Source organism: Sus scrofa, chromosome 4, assembly GCF_054392235.1.
Source record: "Sus scrofa isolate SSC_HxYL_T2T_F1_AM1 chromosome 4, Sscrofa_HxYL_maternal_Yorkshire_Landrace_v2.0, whole genome shotgun sequence".
NCBI classification, from domain to species: Eukaryota; Metazoa; Chordata; class Mammalia; order Artiodactyla; family Suidae; genus Sus; species Sus scrofa.
The window spans coordinates 125,690,516-125,711,724 of NC_139386.1; the positions used below are offsets into that span (position 1 = coordinate 125,690,516).

At 36.3% G+C, this 21,209-nt stretch overlaps 1 protein-coding gene across 2 annotated transcripts in view; it reads left to right on the top strand.

Moving 5' to 3' along the window:
* Positions 1–21,209, top strand: part of DPYD (dihydropyrimidine dehydrogenase) — a 783,111-nt gene that overhangs the window by 450,240 nt on the left and 311,662 nt on the right. For both annotated transcript variants that reach the window (XR_014842857.1, NM_214044.3), the window contains 1 exon segment: positions 16,080–16,244. Coding sequence is in view for 1 of the 2 variants with exons in the window: in NM_214044.3 (NP_999209.2) it covers positions 16,080–16,244 (165 nt within the window). In the remaining variant the exon portion in view is untranslated.

Here is a 21,209-nt window from a genome sequence, read left to right on the forward strand (position 1 = left end):
AACATTTGGGGGAAAAAAAAACAAAGGAAAAATAATATTTGTGGCTTTGTTAAAATTATATGAAATTTATATAAGTAGCAGTAAGGGGGGGGGGGGGGAAGCTGGCCAGTACTTAGAAATTCAAATATTAGCATCCATAAACACATTTTCACTAGAACACAGATTTCTTTGTCATTACGTTTTGTATATGGCTGCTCTCATGTGACAGTGGCAGAGTTGAACAGTTGCGAAGAGATCGTATTGCCTGCAAAGCCTGAAATATTTATTACCTGACTCTTTACAATAGTTTACTGACCTCTGCTCTGGACAATCTTCTTGTCCTTTTTAAGATTTTAAGCTTTCTCTCCCGACAGATCCCTCTTCTTTTTGTACTCCAGGCAGATCTTTTTCAGTGGCCTCCTGTCCATTGTGAGTTCAAAGGTCCCTAAGACATTGGGACATACTAAGAAAGTATGAAAATTTTTTATTTTTGGAAATGATTTATTTGGAGATGCATGGTCAAATGTTTGCTCTTTCTGATGGGTAGAAGATCAAAAATTTTAAAGACAACTGCCCTGTATATGTGTATCATAATCTCTTTTCTATAAAATATTAATGTTGTACAGGATATTGATTGGCAATATATGGAGAAAAAATTTCAGAGTCTGATGGTGTGTAAGATAATGAGTTACAGAAATTTTGACAGGTAGGTTTTATACTGAATATCTTAAGCCCTTGCATATGCTGAGAGTGCACTGTGAATCACCAAGAGGAGACACACTCTGATGTGTTCCCAACATGGTCTGGTCACAGAACGTCCCATCTGTAACCACGTATCCCAGAAAACACCCTCGGAGAATGTTCCCTTTCATAGGATGTTTGGAGTGTTAAGTTTTACTGCAGATGTGTAAGGTGATAATTGTCGAGCACTGTACAAATATAAGCTATCATTTGGAGAGGTTTTCATCCATCTTGGCACCTGAACAAGCATTTAAATGACTGAATTCATTGCTACTTAGCATATATTTATTGTTATCATTGCTTTTATTTAATTAATTAATCGTGAATATACTTAAAGTCAGAATGTGATTGCAGTCCAAAGGAGAACTGATTGCTACATTGTTCCTTCTAACCATCTAATGATTTCTAAGACTACTTTAGCAAGCTGGTGGTGGAGTCTCAAATTAGTATTTTAATCAAGGTAATTGGAAGATTCTGATTGTAACATCTCTACCAGGAACCAATTTATTTTAGGTCAACCTAGATGAATGTTTATTTTATGGTTATATCCAGCATTTTCAACTGCCTGCCACTTTTTTGTTATGGTTTTGATTATACCATTTTTCAGAATTAATAAATTTTATGATTAAAGTAATTCATTAAGTAATTTAAATGGTGAAATTCTGTATTTCATATTGTCTTCTGAAGAACGAGGAGACAAGAAAGTATACTAATTAACTGACAATCCATTTGAGGGGATTTGTCCTGCACCCTAGTAAGGCCCCTGGCTGGGTCTGAAAATTAAACTGATAAAGACAGAAAAAGAGGAGAAAAGCATACACATTTTGTTAAATTTTTACATGTACATGGCAGCCTTCACAAGAGAATGAAGACCCAAAGAAGTTGAGGAGAGCAGGAAGCTTTAATACCTTTTTAGACAACGAAACAATGAAATGGTGAAGAATTGACCAAAGTGGTTTGGGCTAGGTGTAGTAAGCAGTGAAGAGCTAACTAGGGAGTTAAAGGTTAGTTTAACAAGGTTTGTTTGTACAGATTTCTTGGCCCTCAATTCCCCATCTCTGGTAATGAGAATGTCTTTCCTCCTCTAGATACAGGAAAGGTACTTTCAGCATGAGTGTTGTACGGTATGTTTCAGGAGAAAAGGGCAGGATGAAATGAGGTCACATTACCTTTCTGCTTCTACCATTTAAAACAGTTCCTTCAGCTTAAAATGTTTTCTATGCCAAGGTGCAGTTTGGGGGGTAGCATGTCCTGGATCCAATCAAAGCAAAAACTCTACCATTCAATTTCCTTTTCTACAGTAATGCCTAAAAAGTGGTCCTGATAATTAGAGCACTTTCTAATATTAGAGCACTTTCTAATATTAGAGCACTTTCTAATATGAGCACTTTCTAAAGTCCAGAATTTTGTTTCTTTGTTTGCTTGGTTATTTATTCTTGTTTTATTTTGCTTTTAATTTGTAAAGCCTTTCCCTGGGAAGCTGTATTGATCACCTTTTAAATGTCACATGATTATTCCCTATGAAATTATGAAAAAAAAAAAGAAGAAACTAGAGGGCATGGACAAGAAGTTTTTCAAATGTCCTTCAGTTTACTTGTTTGCATTTCCTCAGAAGAGACTGGTGCAAAGCAGTTTGGAGTTTAGAATAGCTCCGAAAGCATTTATTGTTCCAAGGCTAATTTTAACCTGCGATAAAGATTGCTTTTTGTATTCAGTTGAATGTGATATCCAGTAATTGTTTGTCAAGGCTAAGTGCTGTAGGACATAATGCATTTTTTTAAATGGTGTTTTGTAATTATAATACAGCATCTTTATGCTTTAATATATGAAGAAATGTTATTGAGTAGAGGTGTTAGAATTATGAGAAAGTAGACTTTAAACTTTATTATTTCAATTATTAAGTCTCATGGCTGCTTAACTTACATTTAGGGGAGTTTGACTATGTATATTTGGTCAGACAAATGATATTTTGCCATCTGATTGATTTCACAGATTCTTGGCAGAAATAAGCTTTCTTTTTTCTCCCTCATACTGCATCTTCTTATTGTAATCAGTTCAGTATTGGTGGGAAAGATTCCCTAAGATAGCCAAAGTGTGTGTGTGTGTGTGTGTGACCTGAAGAGGTTTTAATATTAGTTTAATGTTACTGTTGTAGTCTGTGCATGCAGGTCAGATGAAGAGTTTTCCAGCATAGCCAGCTGAAGAGAAAGAAGAGTTTACTGAGAAAGAGATGCTGCCAGTGCAGCAGGAGGACTTCCTGAGGATCAGGGAGAGCCAGCTCCGAGCACATAGCTGTGTCTGTTTTCATAGCGCGGGGAGGGGAGAGGTCTTGGGATACCTGCTGACCTGCTGATTGGTTGGGGAAAGAGGGGTCTTAGCACACCAACTTGCTCCTTGATTGGGAGCTTAGAAGGCTTACAAGGGCTCTATAGGGTCAGGGTGAGGAGTGGGCCACATACATTTCCTAGTACGAAGGAGTAGGCCAGGTTGCTCGAGGTGGGGGAAGGGGCATTATAATTAGACGGGTGGGGTGGTGGGTGATGATAAAGGTCTGATAGTTCTTGTCTTGGCCAAAGGCTTTGAGTTCTGTCTCCTGAAGAGGCCTTAAAGTCCCACAATTACTTCTAAATTTGCGTCATGGCTGGAAGTGTTCAGACAGCCACTTCCAATCTGAAATGTCTGCATGTTGAATTGTTTGTTTTTTTTTTTTTGGCTCTACGCATGGCGTATTGAAGTTCCTGGACCTGGTATCAAATCCAAGCTGCAGCTGCAACCTATGCCACAGTTGCAGTAACACCAGATCCTTAAACACTGTGTCAGGCCAGGAATTCAGTCAGTAGCTCAGCAGCTACCTGAGCAGCTGAAGAGACAATACCAATCCCACCATAGTGGGAACTCCTGAATAGTTTATAGTTTTTTTAGATAAATGATTTTTTGCTATCCTGACCAGTGGTGGCTGAAAGTCATGGTAGAAATCGTATTATACAACCTCATTATTTTGTTGAAGGAATGACCAGAATGAATATTTTCTAAAACATCAGTCAGGGCCATATATCAGGTGATAAGGTTGAGGAGAAACATACGGATCTGGGAATCCACCAGCAGGTCTACATCCTATCTTTTTTTTTTTTTTTTTTTTTGCTGCTTGGTACATTTGTTTTACTTATTTTAAACCATGAAATACAGCATGCATACCAAAACATGTATATGTAATTTAGATAATACAGTTTAACAAACAATAAAATGAATATCCTCTTTCTTATTTCACAAGATGTAGACATGTTTCTGTGTCTTTGACTCTGTGTACCCCTCCTTACTTGTATTCTTTTCTCTTCCCTCTGGAGATAATGACTTAGATTTTGTCATAATTATTTTCTTGCTTTTGTTTATGTTTTGCCTAAATAAGTGTGCTGGTTAGTTTTGCCTATTTTTTTACCTTATGTAAATATAATCACAGTTTATTTATTTATTTATTCATTTATTTATTTGTCTTTTTAGGGCCACACCCACAGCACATGGAGGCTCCCACGCTAGGGGTCTAATCGGAGCTGTAGCTGCCAGTCTACACCACAGCCACAGCAATGCCAGATCTGAGCCACATCTGTGATCTGTACCACAGTTCATGGCAACACTGGATCCTTAACCCTCTGCCCAAGGCCAGGGATTGAACCCACAACTTCATGGTTTCTAGTCGGATTTGTTTCTGCTGTGCCACGACAGGAACTCCCACAGTTGATATTTTTATGCAACTTGCTTTTCACTTCTTATTGTTCAGTCTTTTGTTTTTCACATTCCTTTTAGTTGAATTAGCATTAGTTCATTCACTTTCTCTGCCATATACTAGTTGCTCTTCATTCCTTTTGTTTAAAAACATCTATTTAATCCTCATTTCTTGAGTTATAATTTTGAAAGATATGCAGTTATTCTCAGTTAACATTTCTTCCTTATGAAAAATAGTTCACTCTCTCTGACCTCCACTGGCACTGCCAAAAAGTTCACTATCAGTCGGCCTTACCTTTTAGGTAGTCCTTTTTCCTTTGGTTGCTCTTTAAGTTTTCTCTTTGCTTTTTGTTGCTTTAGTTACTACCAGGTACTAATTTTATTTATTTATTTATTTACTTGTTTATTCATTGATGAAGTAATAATATTATATTACAATATAGATTATATATATTGCAATATTATATTAGCTCCAGCTATGTCCCATAGGGATTCAGTATTTTAATGAATTACAGAATGATCACCACAACAAGTCAAGTTACCATCTGGCACCATGGAACATTATTACAACATTATATTGACTGTATTCCCCTTGCTGTTCCTTACATATCCGTGGCTTATTTATTTCATAACTGAAAGTTTATACCTCTTAATCCCTTTCCCCTGTTTGGCCCATTTCCCTATGGCCCTCCCTTCCCTTTGGCCCAGTGTTTTCTGTTTATCTATGAGTTTTTTTCTGTTTTTTTATGTTTATTTGTTTTGTTTTTTAGATTTGACGTGTAAGTGAAATCTTATAGTATTTCTTTTTCTCTGTCTGACTTATTTAATTTAGTGTAATACCCTGTAGATCCATCCATCTTGTTTCAAATAGTAAAATGCATTCTTTTTATGTGGCTGAGTAATATTCCATTGTATTTACATGCCATGACTTCTTTATCCATTTACCTATCAATGTATACTTAGGTTGTTTTCATATCTTTTCTTTTTTTTTTTTTTTTGTCTTTATATTTTCTACGGCAGTACCTGCAGCAAATGGAGGTTCCCAGGCTAGGGGTCTAATCAGAGCTACAGCTGCTGGCCTATACCAGAGCCACAGCAACATGGGAACTGAGTCGTGTCTGTGACCTAGACCACAGCTCATGGCAACACTGGATCCTTAACCCACTGATCAAGGCCAGGGATCAAACCTGCAACCTCATGGTTCCTAGTTGGATTCATTAACCACTGAGCCTCGATGGGAACTCCCATATTTTTTCAATTGTAAATAATGCTACAGTGAACATTGGGGTACCTATATCTTTTGGAATTAGTGTTTTTGTTTTTTTCAGATAAATACTCAGAAGTGTATTTTTTTTATTTTTTTCCTATTTTTAATTTTATGAAGAACCTATAATTTGATGAGGAGACTCTACTGTTTTCCTCTGTACATGATGTTTTCCGTCACGGTCGTAGCAGTCTGCACTTCTACCAACATCACGCTAGGGCTCCCTCTTCTCCACGTCTTCACCAGCACTTGTTATTGTCTTCTTTTGATAATATCCATTCTGACACGTGGGGGGGTAATATATCATTGTGGTTTTGATTTGTATTTCCCTGATGATTGGTGATAATGAGCATCTTTTAATGTGTCTATTGGCCATCCGTACATCCACTTTGAAAAAAATGTCTATTCAGATCCCCTGCCCATTTTCCAGTCAACTTGTTTGGCTACTTGTTGTTGAGTTATATGAGTTTTTAATGTACTTTTCCAATATTCATCCTTTATAGGATATATCATTTACAAGTATCTTCTCCCACTCAGTAAGCTGCCTATATATTTTGCTGATATTTCCTTTCACTGAAAAAACTTTTTTTAGTTAGATACAGTCCCATTTGTTTATTTCCACTTCTGTTGCCCTTCCTGAGGATCAGATCCAGAGAAAATATTTCTCAAAAATGTCAAAGAGCATATAGCATATGTTTTCTTTTAGAAGTTTAATGATTTCAGGCTTTACATTTGAGTCTGTAATCCATTTAGAGTTTATTTCTGTATTTGGTATAAGATAGTAGGCTAGTTTCTGTCTTTTGCAGGTAGCCGTCCTGGTTTCCCGACATCATTTGTTGAAGAGACTGTCTTTCCGCCATTGTATTCTTACCTCCTTTGTTGTTTAAGAGTGGGTTTATTTCTGGGCTCTCCAGTCCCTTCCATTGATCTAATATCTTTTCCTTGAGTTTGTTGGTGCCCCTGATTCTGAAGATTGACATCTTTCGTTAATTCTGTCGTATCTCTGACAATATGTGTTGAAGTATTTCCTCTCCTGATTCTCCTCATTATCTATGAACTCCATTTAGACTTCTCCTTAAATTCTCAATCTGTGTTTCATGTCTCTTTACCTGCATATCATGTTTGCACATCATTTGTCTTTACTACCTTTTAGGTAATTTTTCCAGATATATCCTCAGGTTGACTACTTCTCTTCAACTGTCCAAGCTCTTATTTACCCCAAACAATTAAAGTTCTTTTTTCCCAATTATTATTTTTATGTCTAGAAATTTTTTTGTATTTTAAATTTTCATGGTATTTTTGAGTTTCTTATTCTTTTATTATTCATTCAAGCTTCTCTTTTATTTTTCAAATATATTAAGCTTTATTTTATACTCCATGTTTGATAATTTCAGCATCTGTGGGGGGGTTTTTTTGTTTGTTTGTAGATCTGATTGAATAGCTTTATCTTCCTACTGAGTTTACCTATGATGCCTTATTTTCATTTTTACTCATTTGATTATTAGAATTATATTATTAACTCACATCCCTTGGAAATTTGCTTATGGGAATTTTTTGATACCTGGGGTAAAAATTCCTCCAGAGAGACTTTGGTGTTACTTCAACTAGTTTTCCGAAGGTGGCATAACCAAGAGCCATGTTTAAACCAAAGTTTTAGTTTATGGTTTGGGGACCCACACAAGTTTATATTCTTAGAGGAGATGTTTTCTTTCTCATCCAATAGTAAGGCTGAAATGGACACATACCCCACCATTGTCTGATAGTTATTTTTAATCTCACAAAGTAAGAGCATTGCTTTCTGTTGATCCTACCTTTATTTGGAAGTTTCTTGTCTTCCTACCACCATATCTGGTCCCTGGCTTTTCCAACTTTCTCAGATGTTTGTATTCCATTAGAACGCAGGTTCTACGCCCTCTGGAACTGGCAGAAACCTGAGGGCTAACATCGCCCCACCACTGGCTTGTCCTTGTGGATCTCTGCTTGGTTGTCACTTCTGATCTCTGAGAAATTTCCTTCCTTATTTTGACACAAGTACTGTTGTTCCTCTTTTGCTTTTGTTGTTTCATATCCTGCCCAGTATTTTTAAATGTGCTATATTGTGAGAATTTTTCTCTCAATATCTTGTTAACCATAAGGCAAAAACGGAGAACTCCTGATGCCTTTAGATATTCCCTTCCTTAAATAATAGCCTTTTCATTTATGGCAGCTTCTAGAGTAAAACCAGAGCATATTACAAGTTTTATAAAAAGTAGTTTTTTTAAAATATTTATCATTTTCAATGAAAATTCTGCTCTAATACTTGAATATGTTTAATAATTATTAGAACTGACTCATGCTTACACCTTCACAGCTGCTGTTTTGGGCTTTAAAAGATTTCTTCAAAGCATATCACATGATCATCTTATGAGCAGGCCAGCAGAAATTTCTAAGTTAATTACAGTTTGGCAGAGTGTATCCAAAACCTCTTATCTGAACAGTGAACCCAATAATTTAATCAGTCTGTCTGTTGATTAATCACGTTCTAATCCATCTGATATCAGCACTGAAAAAGCTCTTCATCTGTTTCTTGTAAAACTTATCTCTGTGAATGCACAGCTGCTAGGAGCTATTGGAATTAATAACTTGAATAGGAGACAAAACACAATGGATTCTCAAAGCCTGCAGAAAAAAGTTTGAACTCCTTAAAACAGTCATTCAAGACTCTCTAATCTGACCCAACTGTATGCAGTCTCCCCATCCTCATTTCCTGTCGCCTTCCCAGCCTCAGCCCATGCCCGAACTTTCACAACTTCTGCTTTGTCTCTGAAGTTGGTGAGTTGATAAATGGGTGAATATTTATTTATCAAATACCACGTCAGGCATGTGCTCCATTACTTCATTTAATGTCCTACAACCGCTCTGTGATTTAGTGAAGCCATTTTGACAGATGAAAAAAAAATCAAAGAGCAAATCCAATTATTTTTTAGTGTCCTATTTACAAAGTTACAAACTCCCTGCAAAAGGGCAAGAGGAAAGACAAAAGGCTACACAAGTCTGTGACCCAGTGTTTTTCAGTCAGACATAAATACAGTTCAAACACTGAATCTTCACACTTGTGCAGGGTGAGAAACCGAATCCTCTAGATGTTTGGCCTTTGTCTGGAAGGTGAAGACCTTTGGCCCAAGGTGTGCACTAGAGAGACAAGAGTAAAACTCCTTCCCACACCTTCAGTGTGTTGAGTCCTCCTTTAGTCAGATTGTGAATTGTTTTGCTGTTTATTCTAGAGCAAAATGAGCTATTGGTGTTTGTTTTTACCCTACTCCTTCCGCTCTGTTACCCTCCTTACATAGAGTAGCCATTCACTTAGCTCCGTCCAGCCCGAGACTGAGGATAAGTGTACCCCAGGCCCCTTTGTGCTGACAGTCTTTAGCACACCAGCACATTGCAAAAACAGAGTTCGCAATGTGTCCTAAAACATAGGGAGTCTTAGAACTTTGGTCTTATAAGATTTGGGCCATAGGAATAAGAAATGGATTATCACAGTTGATTCAAAACTGTGGGAAACTTACTGTCACTAAGTGGTAGTAACTGCATCTTTTCTGCAACCATTTTCCTAGTGAATGACACTTGATAGATGCCCGTGTCGTATTTTCTCCTCTCTGAGTCAGACCTGCGGAGACTAGTCCTGGTGTGGAAGACTCGTGGAAGACTAGTTGCTCGGCTCTCAGTTACTCCGTCTTTGTTTACATGAGCGTCCGCGCGAATCCTAATTAATTCTGCCCTGCTAGATACAGTTAATTAGATAGTGCGTGAACATAGAAGCCCAGTTAAGCACGTCAGAGTCTCTGCCACCAGGAGTGGTGGGCCTGAGTGATTATAAGTTTGGGGGAAAGACTCTGCTTGTACCTTGGGACCTGTCATAGGCCTGTGTTCTATCGTAAGAACTGAGACAGAGGAAGCCCCTTGTAGGAAGAAAGAAGAATGGAGAGATACACAAATAGAAGCAGAAAGAAAACCAAGAGACATTCCTCACTGCATTTACTTTCTGGGATTAGGTCATATATTCCTTTTCCCTAAAGCACATATGCTACTTCCCACCTTTTAAATTTAACTTATTCAAGTCAATTTATTTTTCTTGGAACTAAAATTGGTCCTAACTATTATGAGATACTTCAGACATTAAGCCACTAATAATATGATTCATATAACACAAATTTACCTGAATTCTCGTCTTGCCTTTAATACTCCCTAGAGCTCTGCCGCAGTGGACAAGTCATTTTAATTTCTCTAATCCCTGGTTGTAGCATTAACAGCATAATGACAGAGTTGTGAAGATCAAATAAGATGATCCATTTGAAATATTTGTGCTATAAAAATCTAAATTATTATTGTATCTCGGTCTCAGCACTACTGTTTCTCTGATAAATTATTTTGTATTTCTACGATAACGTTGTTATTCTTGTTTACTGTGCTTTCCATATTGGATAGACAGATTTAAAGTTCCTGATGACAAACGGATAAATCTTGTCACTGTTTCAGGTTTTGGAGTGCTATCTTTATGTAAAAGACGAGAATGGGAAATTGATATATTAAGAACAAATTCTCATCCTACCCATGTCACCCCTCCAAAGCAACCAGAAGAGATTATTCTGACCATTATAAATTTTATTTCGGGGAGTGATCAAATATTAATAGACGTAGTTCATGCATAAAATAAAACATTAGTGGGTTCTTTCATAATAGTGGAGTTGCACTGGAAACGGGGCCACTGTTGAATTTTATTTTACTTTTTGCTGTTCCCAGGGTAGCAGTATGCCAGATTTATAATGATGGAACTGTGTTATGTAACCAGGATACTTGTTGTGAGATTTATTTGTGAAGTGAGTTTACTCTTTTATGGAATAGTGCATGGTTAAATCCCACTTACATGAAAGGTGTGATGTATTTCAGAGGACAATTTTTCCTGCATTATATTTAATTTTTGAAATTCTAGCTTATAAAAACAAGTAATTAAAAGATTTTTTTTGACAAAAACAACCAGTTCACAGTGAAATCTTGAAAATTAACAAGGAAAAAATATCCCTAAGATTTAAGTTATAGGTTTTCAGGTAAACTGATAAAACTTTATTGATAGCTATAACAATATGCACTCTACTAGCACAAAGCTCATTGTGCAGATTTCTTATTCTACCAAGTGTTTCTGCAGTTCAGGAATAAAGCATTTTTAAAATTGCATATCACTCATACTTTTAGAAAGCCTGTGTTGCTCCTGCATCCCCAGTTTCTCCCCCAGCATCTATCTACTCCAAAAGGTAACCACTTCCCTGAATTATTTTATTCTCTTACTTATTTTTATATTTCATCATAGAAGTGATTTTGGATATCAGATGCTATGTATTTTTCCACATCTTGCTTTTTTCACTCAACAACATATTTTTAAAAGGTATCTGTTGTGGGACAGTAGCTGTGATTCACTCTGTAAATTTTATTTTTCATTTTCATCTACCGTTTTGGATGCTTACTCTTTTTCAAGTCTTTTACCAAACATCTCTGCTGCAGTTTCCTTTTCCTATTCATTGAGGCCACTGTGACTGTCTTACTCCAGTAGTAACCATGGAAACAGCATAGTTTCTTTTTTTTAAGGATAAGAGAGGTCAAGTAAATGAACTTAAACAAACAAATATAATCAGGCTGTTTGCCATTTAAATTTTTTCACTAATGTTGAAAAATCACTATCATCACTTCAAATGTTAGGAGGTCACTACACTCCGTTTTATAATGATAATTACTTATAATGGTAATTACCTTTTATAATGGTAATATCGCACAAAGCAGAGATATCACCTAACACTTCCTTATCAATAAACATCAATTTTTAAAAATCCGAATATTGCTAATGCATTGAACATTAGAACTGTAGTAATTCATCTTCTTTGTTATAGAAAATAAACTCTTTATGTTTTAACTATTCTGGAATATGTTTGTTATATGAATTCCTTTAAGCAATGTTAATATAATTTAGCTATTAAATATTAAAGCAAAATATTATCTTATAAAATCATACTCAAATTCTAGTATTCCCAGGTCAAATGCTTTAGTAAGTTATTGCCCAATTATTGAAGTTCTAACTCTGAACAGATAACCAAAGATAATTGGTTATATCCAAATTTTCATTCATCTTCCACTTAACTTAAAAATTTTAAGTCTCAAGTCAGTAGAGAAAGTTTTTGACAAAGTGGTGGTGAATATGACGAAATTTAGGAAATAAAACCTAGAATAAAATTTATATTACTGATTTATAATTGGGTAACCATGTTGTAATTTTGGCACTCTAGTTGAATTTGGAATAAGCTGAATTTTTTAATTGCTATGATGGTAACAATTGACTAGTGGGTCGTTGACAAGTTCTTCACACTAGGTAGCTGTAATTTGGATGGTAATTAAAGGGTCTTTTTTTCTTTGCTTGAGTTAAGGAAAGAGAAAACTGACCTGTTCAGAGGAGCATTGCTTGTCATAAATCACCATAAGGGAGTAAACAATCCCTTTCCTAAAGGAGGTAAAATTTCCCTTTGATTCGCCTTGTACTTCCGGTTCAGTCTTGGTTGAGGAAGTCACTGTTAATCCTCCTGTAGGATGTTTACAGTTTACCAGTGGATCATAGAAGAAGCAAATAAAACAGCTCCAATGGTGAACCGTAAATTTAACTCACAGTATGCAAAGGGAAAATCTCTAGTGGTAGAATTTGAAGTTTAAGGTGTCATTGAGGGAGGATATTTGAAGAAAGAGGCATTTGTTTGACCGTCCTCCGGTTAGATATTCGCTTATTGACCCTCTTGATTATTGCGAGTTCCTGGCCTAATTGTTATCAGGAGAAATACTGTAAAATAGCATATGGCTTAGAATTCCTGGACTCTTGAGTTTGTTCTTACTCAGTATCGGTGTGATTCTTCTGTTTGTATCTTTTTAATTTTATGATACTAAAAAAAAAAAAAAATCACCTACACATTCTCTGAATATGTGGGCACAGTCTAGGGCAGAGACACAAGAGGCAGCTGCAGCTGGTTAAGGATCTGATATCTTAACCTCATATTCACTAAACCTCAGAAATCCCATAGGTAGCCCTGGACCTAGGGATTCATATCCGCTTGAACTGGAAAAGCGCTAGAGTTGGTCTCTATCTGAATGGGGCCATTCTGTTTGGATCCTAGAGATCAGATAAACCCAGCAATTTCGGGTTAGCATTCAGGACGGTCTTAGATGCTACATGATGATCAAGTTCAATACTTTTTTTGTCATCAAAGCTTTGCAGTAGGCTGGGATGGGGAGGGGTGGACTCATGGGCCATCTGCCTCACTGCGTTCTGGTCCCAGGATCTAGCCATAGAGGGGATGGAGGGCTGTATTCATAGGAGTCCCTGAGGGACCAGGGAGAACAGGTAAATGGACTTATAGGAAAGGTTTAAGCAAAGAACAAGTTCCTGAAATTTTGAGTATAGGCCAAAACCGCTTGTTTGTTCAGCAGCAGAATGAGACCAGCAGCAAATACCTAATAGTTCCCATGCCTCAGGGCAAGACCTGTTGTAGTTCCTAGGGTTTTTAGTCTAGTTTCCTTTAAGAAACATTATTTGAACACTCACTAAAGGCTGGGCTACAAGCTGGAGATGTAATAGCAAACAAGATATAGTTCTTGCCCTTCAGAAGTTTGCACTGTACTTGAAAGTACCAACAAGAATATAGACAGTCACGATTCTTGGTTGTTAAGAGTGCCAGTTGGGTAAGGCATATGTTATTATGGTGGCATGAGTCAGAGCAGCTTAAGACTTGATGGTGTTGAGAGATCAGAAAGGATTCCCAAATTGACTGAAGACTAAGATCTGAAGAGTGAGCTGGAGCAGGGACAAGTACACAGGAGTCAATTCTGTTGAATAAGCAGAAAGTGCCACTTTCAGGGCAGGGGTCAGTGTTTAGAATAAGCCCCCTCAAAATGTGTCACTTTTGCAAGAGGGTTATTTTGAGCTAAAGGGAGTCAAGACCCTGCAGGTTTGAGAGAAACTACCATCCCTTTCTTAACTACACAGAAGGATTTAAGTTAGGTTTTCTCAGAAAAGAGCTATTTATCCAAGTGGCTCCATCTATTTGACAGTATATAACTGTCATATAACTATATAGCTATATAACTACCAAACATCTACTCTTCTTTTTATTGTCCTGTAATGACCTTGCTATTCATGGAAGCTCCATGTCTTTAATCCTTTTTCTTAGATCAGGATGGCATAGACTTCATCTTGTCTTCCTTTTCTGAACCTCTCATATATATGGGATACCTGTACATATAACATTAAATTTCATTTTCTCCTGTTAATCTACCTCATGTCTGTTTCATTCTTAGACCAGCCTAGGGAACCTAGAAAGATAGAGGAAAGTTTTCTTCCTTCTCAACATAGGCTGATAAATTACAAAATGGTCACTTAAAACAGATGCCCTTTTGGAGTTCCCTGGTGGCTCAGTGGGTTAAGGATCCAGCATTGTCACTGCTGTGGCTCTGGTCACTGCTGTGGCACAGGTTCAGTCTCTGGCTGGGGAACCACCGAATGCCCTGGGGTTGGCCAACCCCCCCCCAAAAAAAACCAATAACAAAAAACGCATTAACCAAGTGCCAGGGCACATGACTTGGTGAACTGAGTATGGACTCTCCTTACCTCCCTGGTCAAATTCTTCTGTGCAGAACATAGCCTGTGGCCTAGATTGGACTTATCTTGGTGAAGAAAATTAGGAGTAGGGGGTATAGCCAGCAAAGGAGGACCCCAGGGCTTTAAAGTATGGCTCTTGGAAATTGGACCATAAGAAAAAAATCAGCCTAATTTGAAGGAAACATTTCTAGAATTGTCTTCTCAGACCGTGACAGCAAGAGAGTACCTGTTTGGGTGAACTGCACAGAAACCACGTGCAGGGACGCGGAGCACACATTTAAGCATTTGGCAAGATAGAAGTATGACCGATTAGGCTTGAGCTTCCTGGTGTGACATGACTTGTCATTTTACCCTAACATTATGTAACATGGTTTCAAAATAGAAAATCAAAGTAAGGCTGGTGACATTCCCACAATTACAATAGAAATGGAATAGCTTAATTAGTAAAACATTAACTGGCAGGATTCCTATAAGTAAAAATGTACATATTTAAGGTGGCTTATTGTAACATTTATACCATTTATTTTATAATATACTAATTCGAATGTAAAAGTGAATGTAAATTGCCAGAAATTAACATGCAATGTGAAGAAAAGTCCTTTTATCCTCTGCAACTGTAGCATTTGGCAGATTCAGGAATAAATAATCTTTTGTGGCAAGGGTATGCCTTATCAAACATATGCAGATCAGCACTAATTAATGCTAATTAAGGTTTCCTGTCTATCTAGTTGGAAAAACGTCCAAATGTTATGAAATCCAGTTAGTATGCCTATTACGCTAATTGTTTTATATGGGGTGGTTCTTAATTAAAATATGTAAATTGACCTTAATTGCTATATACTAATGGGGGTTCATGTTATCTCACTAAAAGTGACAAGATGGTGAGGAGGGGTACTTAAATGACTAATTCTGATAAATCCTTAACTAAATGACCTTTACTCAAAATTAATTTTAATTGGAAGTTGGCTCAAGAAACATTTTCCTTCTTAGTTTCTTTTTAGTTTTTAGTAATGTAAGAATGTTACTCTTCTTTGTTCATATAGCTTTAGAAGCAGTTGTGGATTGTTAATTACACTTAACAAGCAAGTTAATTTGACTGTTTACTGTTTATAGTTACCAGGAAGTTATTGATATCCTCATTTCAGTCTTGGGAAAAATGAGTTCTCATTGAATGTGAATTTATAGTTAGAATCATATAGGTAAGTCAACCCAGTTAGTTTGCTAGAATGTGTGTTAAAAGTTTGATGAGCCAGTAGTGCTAATATGTACTCCTCGGCTGATTTACATTAAAATTACTTTTTAGGAAAAAAGATATTTTTCTTTACTAAACATTAACTCTTATTTGACTTAAAATCTCATTGGAGACACTTAGATCAAATAGACTGAAATGATAGTCTTACATTTTACTTGTCATGTTTTTATTTATTACTTAATTGCAAACAAATGGAAATGCGCACGCTCAAAACCAATGTAAATGAATTTACATATTTTTCCACTATGCTACACTTACAGTTATAGAAAGTAAATAGAGCTAACGAATATTTTATTTTACTTTTTCTCTTGAAAGTAGTTTATGTTCAACAGTAATGTAAAATATATTAAAAATGTGAGACAGGACTTTAGTAGAATACTGTCATATGGAAATGAGCATAGAATAAATAGTTTTTCTTTGTCCAAAGATACCCAATATTTTTACTCTTTCAACAGGACATAGTGACAAATGTCTCACCCAGAATCGTCCGGGGGACTACCTCTGGCCCCATGTACGGCCCTGGACAAAGCTCCTTCCTGAATATTGAGCTCATCAGTGAAAAAACAGCTGCATATTGGTGTCAAAGTGTCACTGAACTAAAAGCTGACTTTCCAGACAATGTAAGTGTGATTTAACGTCTAAAACAAAAGAATTGCCATAAGTTGGTGAATGTTTATTTAAACATCCAATTCATAGGCTTATAAATATTAATGTGTATAATATATTTTATTAAAGAATCTGCCAGTTGCTTTGCAGATGCATGGAAAGATAAAAAAGAAAGAAAAGCTCAAGAACTCATAAAAATCCACACAGTGTGAGGCTTTTTTATAAATGGGTGCCATGTAGATGGAAGAAGTATCTACATAAGCAGGAGGAAGAGAAATGAAATACTTATTTTATTGAGTTGGTTTTCACTGTATGTGGCCAGTATTTATGAAGGTGATGACCTTAGGAAGAAATTGCAGACTGTAAATCATCTTAAATACAACACTGAAGCAGAGGCAGAATTTCTTATATAGTTTAGTAATATTTTTTTTCAGTGAGAAATAATTTACCAAATAATTTTAACAAGTTTATTCTGAATGAGTCAAGTATCTTTTATGAAATCTGTTTTTTTTTCTTCTGAAGTACTGTATACACATATTACTGTGAAATCAGGCTTGCATATAATATTTCATTTCTTTGTATTTTCTATATATTGCCTATAGGTTTTTAGCCCGCAGAGTGTTTTCCCATCAGTAATTGATTAGGGTTGTCCTCAGTGTCATTCTTTCATTCTCCTCCTCCCCCCCGACCCCCTTCACCATGCTCACATATGCATACACATACATTTTTCTCCTTTGCTCCTTCTCAGTGAGCTGGTGATGAATTGAGGTTGAGGTTTGGGACAATGTATGTTTATGTTTGTAGAAAAGATTTTTCTATGTTATTCCTTCAAAGACAGTGAGAACACTTCAAGTATTCTAATGATAACTATTTTAAAAGCTAATGAAATTTGGGGATGTTTGCCTACAAACTGATAAATCAGAATATTTTGAAGGAACTTTAGCTATCACACTATTGCCTAGCTCATCAGGTTTCTTTTTTCTGGTTTAGAAAGTGCCAATTGTTTCACAATTCTCTCTTATTTTGAAACAGAATAGACTCACATAGGATATAATTTACCTTCTTCAATTCAACCCTTCAGATGTGAAGGGAACTAAAAAGGCCCGTCTGAAATCTATAGTTTCTGTTTATTAGGAATTTTTCACTTTCTGAGCTTGATGTTGCAATTATCTCTGTTTCACATTATGTAAATTAGCTCATAACATGAGTTATGAACTGTTTGCATTTTGTCAAGAATCCACGTGTTCTGGGAAGCTTTTCTTAGAATGTTATTTTCCCCATTTCACAGATGAGGAAACTGAGGCATATACAGTGAAGTAACATGCCCTCAGCTCATAGCTATTATATAATCAAGCCAGAATTTGAAGTTTTCTTTTGGCATCTGTGCATCTGCTCATATTGCAGTATTATTTCAGGCCTTTTAAGTTGCAGTTCTGATCTGACCCCTAGCCTGGGAATTTCCATATGCCAAGAGTGCAGTCCTGAAAAGATAAAAATCAAACGAACAAACAAAACAAACAAACAAAAAACTGAGTATTATTTACATTAATGCAAAACCAGAGCAGTATGAAATAGTCCTTCAGGGGTATTTAGATGAGCCAGTGTATCTGAAAAAAATCCCTTTTTTTGGAAAATAATTTCTACCAATAACTTATCTTAAGCTCGCCTGATACTTTCTACCCTCTCTTGAGCAGGAAAAAGATGTTGTAATAATGACCTCCAAGAAATGACAGTGAGTAGACAAGAGAGCTGAGACAAAACCCTTGCTTTTTGATTCCACAGTCAAGTAGAAAGACTTGAACACATTTAAATGTTCTTTTCAATATCCCTGCAAACAATTTTTTTCTCCTATAATGCTTTTTTCTTCTGAGCAAACAATACATGCTTTTCTTATTTCTAATTCTTTCACCATTTAGAGTATACTTATTATTCTTTTTCTGTATCCTTAGAACTAATTTCTAACATTTTTACTCCCCATATCAAAGATAACATTTTAAATACAATTAAAATGGCATTCCTGTTTGAACCCACAGAAATAATGTGTGTGCACCTAGATATTGCCATGCTGAGAGTAGAATATCCCCCACTGTTTTGGAATTACTCTGATGCCAAGCCCAATGAGCTGAGTGAAAGAAGGTGACCCTTCATTTTCCAAGTTTAATTATCACTCTCACTGGCGTTTTCCCACATCATTCTCGAGTGCGTAGCTGCCACCTTTAATGACAGGGATCAGATAATTCAACCCATTGTGGCAGCTTCTAAGCAAGGGCTAACTTTTCCGAAAAAGAAATTGTGCTGGGGGGCATATGGGTCAGCTGATGGCAGCAGCTAGTATCTTGATTTCCAGAGAGAGTAGAGACCACTTGACCATGAACTAGAGGAGAGAGCTGGAAAAACATCTTGAATATAAAGATGCTAAGACTCCTGAAATATATTGTAAGGGCTTGTCTCTTAACTGTCACAAAATTAATCCAAAGCCTATACTTATATCAGACTTCTCCTTGGCTTTCAAGTTTTCCTTTTATTTATCTGCAAATTAAATTTGGCACACTGATCATTGTAGTGACAATTTATTACTAAGAGTGTTTTTTTCTTTCTGAGATTTTGCAATGCTTATGATGAAATGTATTGTGTAATTAGGGCTTACAGAAATCAATTTTAAGTGAATCATTTCATTCTCACTGTAAAATCCTTAGAAATCCTATATTTTAGGCTTGTAAAAAAGTTTACCAAAAAAAAAAAAAATTACTTGCCGCATTTGTCTGAATGCACCGAATTAGCAAGCAGAGACTGACATTTTCTATCATTTGAGGCAGCTACAATAAGAGTTAGGCAAAAGATTGGGATTCAGCAGTGAATCAGTTGGTGGAGCTAGAAAAGGGCATGATGGCTTTGTTAGAGAAATTAATAAAGGAAGAACAATCGGTATGTAAATATACTTCTATTATAAGACACCTCATTTCTGCTGAAACCCTTTCTCAGTTCATTACTGCGAGATGAGCACTGCACACGCTACATTCACAATTACTCTAAAGAAGTCACTCTTCATCAGCATTCTGAAGGTGCTTTCCTGACCAGTAGCCTCTAAGTATGGAATTCTTAACCTGGTGTGTGAGCCATGGCCTCCTCAGGCACCCCGGGGAAGCCTAAAAGCCTCTTTTCAGACAATTATCTTTGAAAGGCTAAAACAAAATTCGTAAGGTTGTAAAGAACTCCTATTATACCAAAATTCTTCAAGTATTTTAAAAGACGTGACGTAGTAAAATATGTTACTCTTTAGTAAGGCCCTAAAAATACAGTCTAATGGCAGGTCGAATCACTACTGTGATTTCGATATAATGGTGACTATAAGTGACACCCTGTGATATCTGCGGTAACTCTGCAACTCTGCGGGAATTTCTGTGGTTTCTGTTGGTGCAAAGTTACAGGTGTTGATAGTGTTACTGTGGTTTGTTGCTTCACGATAGGGGACATGCTAAATTTCAGTGAGAGGCTAGTGAAGATAAAGATTTAATTTTTTTTCCATCCAAGTTCATGAATTTCCTGTTATTTAGCAAAAGTTCTGAGGACCTTAGATTAAGAAACTGTGTCCCACATTTCTCAGTTCTGATTGCATATTAGAATCTCCTGGGGAGCTTCAAAAAATGTTATTTATAGTTAGGCCCTGTACTAGCTCAATCATTTAAGAAATTCTGACATGGATAGAGTGAATATATATATTTATATGTGTACGTATTCTTAATATTCTACAAAGAATAAAAATTATTTGTGTTCTACAAAGAATAAAAATAAATCATGGCTGAGTAGTATTCCATCATGTATATATACCACATCTTCCTAATCCAATCATCTGTTGATGGACATGTGGGTTGTTTCCATGTCTTGGCTATTGTGAATAGAGCTGCAGTGAACATGCGGGTGCATGTGTCTTTTTTAAGGAAAGTTTTGTCCAGATATATGCCCAAGAGTGGGCTTGCTGGGTTATGCGGTAGTTCTATGTATAGATTTCTAAGGTACCTCCATACTGTTCTCCAACTATGGAGAACAGTACCAGCTTACATTCCCACCAGCAGTGCAGGAGGGTTCCCTTGTCTCCACACCCCCTCCAGCATTCGTTATTTGTGGACTTATTAAAGATGGCCATTCTGACTGGTGTGAGGTGGTATCTCATGGTAATTTTGATTTGCATTTCTCTAATAATCAGGGATGTTGAGCATTTTTTTCATGTGCTTGTTGGCCATCTGTATATCTTCCTTGGAGAAATGTCTATTCAGGTCTTTTGCTCATTTTTCAGTTGGGTTGTTGGCTTCTTTGCTGTTGAGTTGTGTAAGTTGTAAATACTACTCAGCCATAAAAAAGAACAAAATAATGCCATTTGCAGCAACATGGATGAAACTAGAGACTCTCCCACTGAGTGAAGTAAGTCAGAAAGAGAAAGACAAATACCATATGATATCATTTATATCTGGAGTCTAATATATGGCACAAATGAATCTTTCCACAGAAAAGAAAATCATGGACTTGGAGAATAGACTTGTGGTTGCCAAGGGGGATGGGGAGGGAGTTGAATGGATTAGGAGCTTGGGGTTAATAGATGCAAACTATTGCCTTTGGAATGGTTTAGTAATAAGATCCTGCTGTATAGCACTGGAAACTGTGTGTAGTCACTTATGATGGAGTGTGATAATGTGAGAAAAAAGACTGTATACATGTATGTGTAACTGGGTCACCATGCTGTACAGTAGAAAAAAAATGTATTGGGGAAATAACAAGTGATTACAATTAAAAAAAATTTAAAAGGAAAAAGAATAAACCCCAAAGTCAATGGTATGTTTATATCCAAAAAAAGAATAAAAATAAATAATAATAAAAATGAACCATAACCTACAAAAAATAAAAATAAAACATGGAAATTTAAAGTATTAGGGTGTATGGTGCAAAACTGTCCATGCACAGTTATCCTAACAAATATCTGTTTT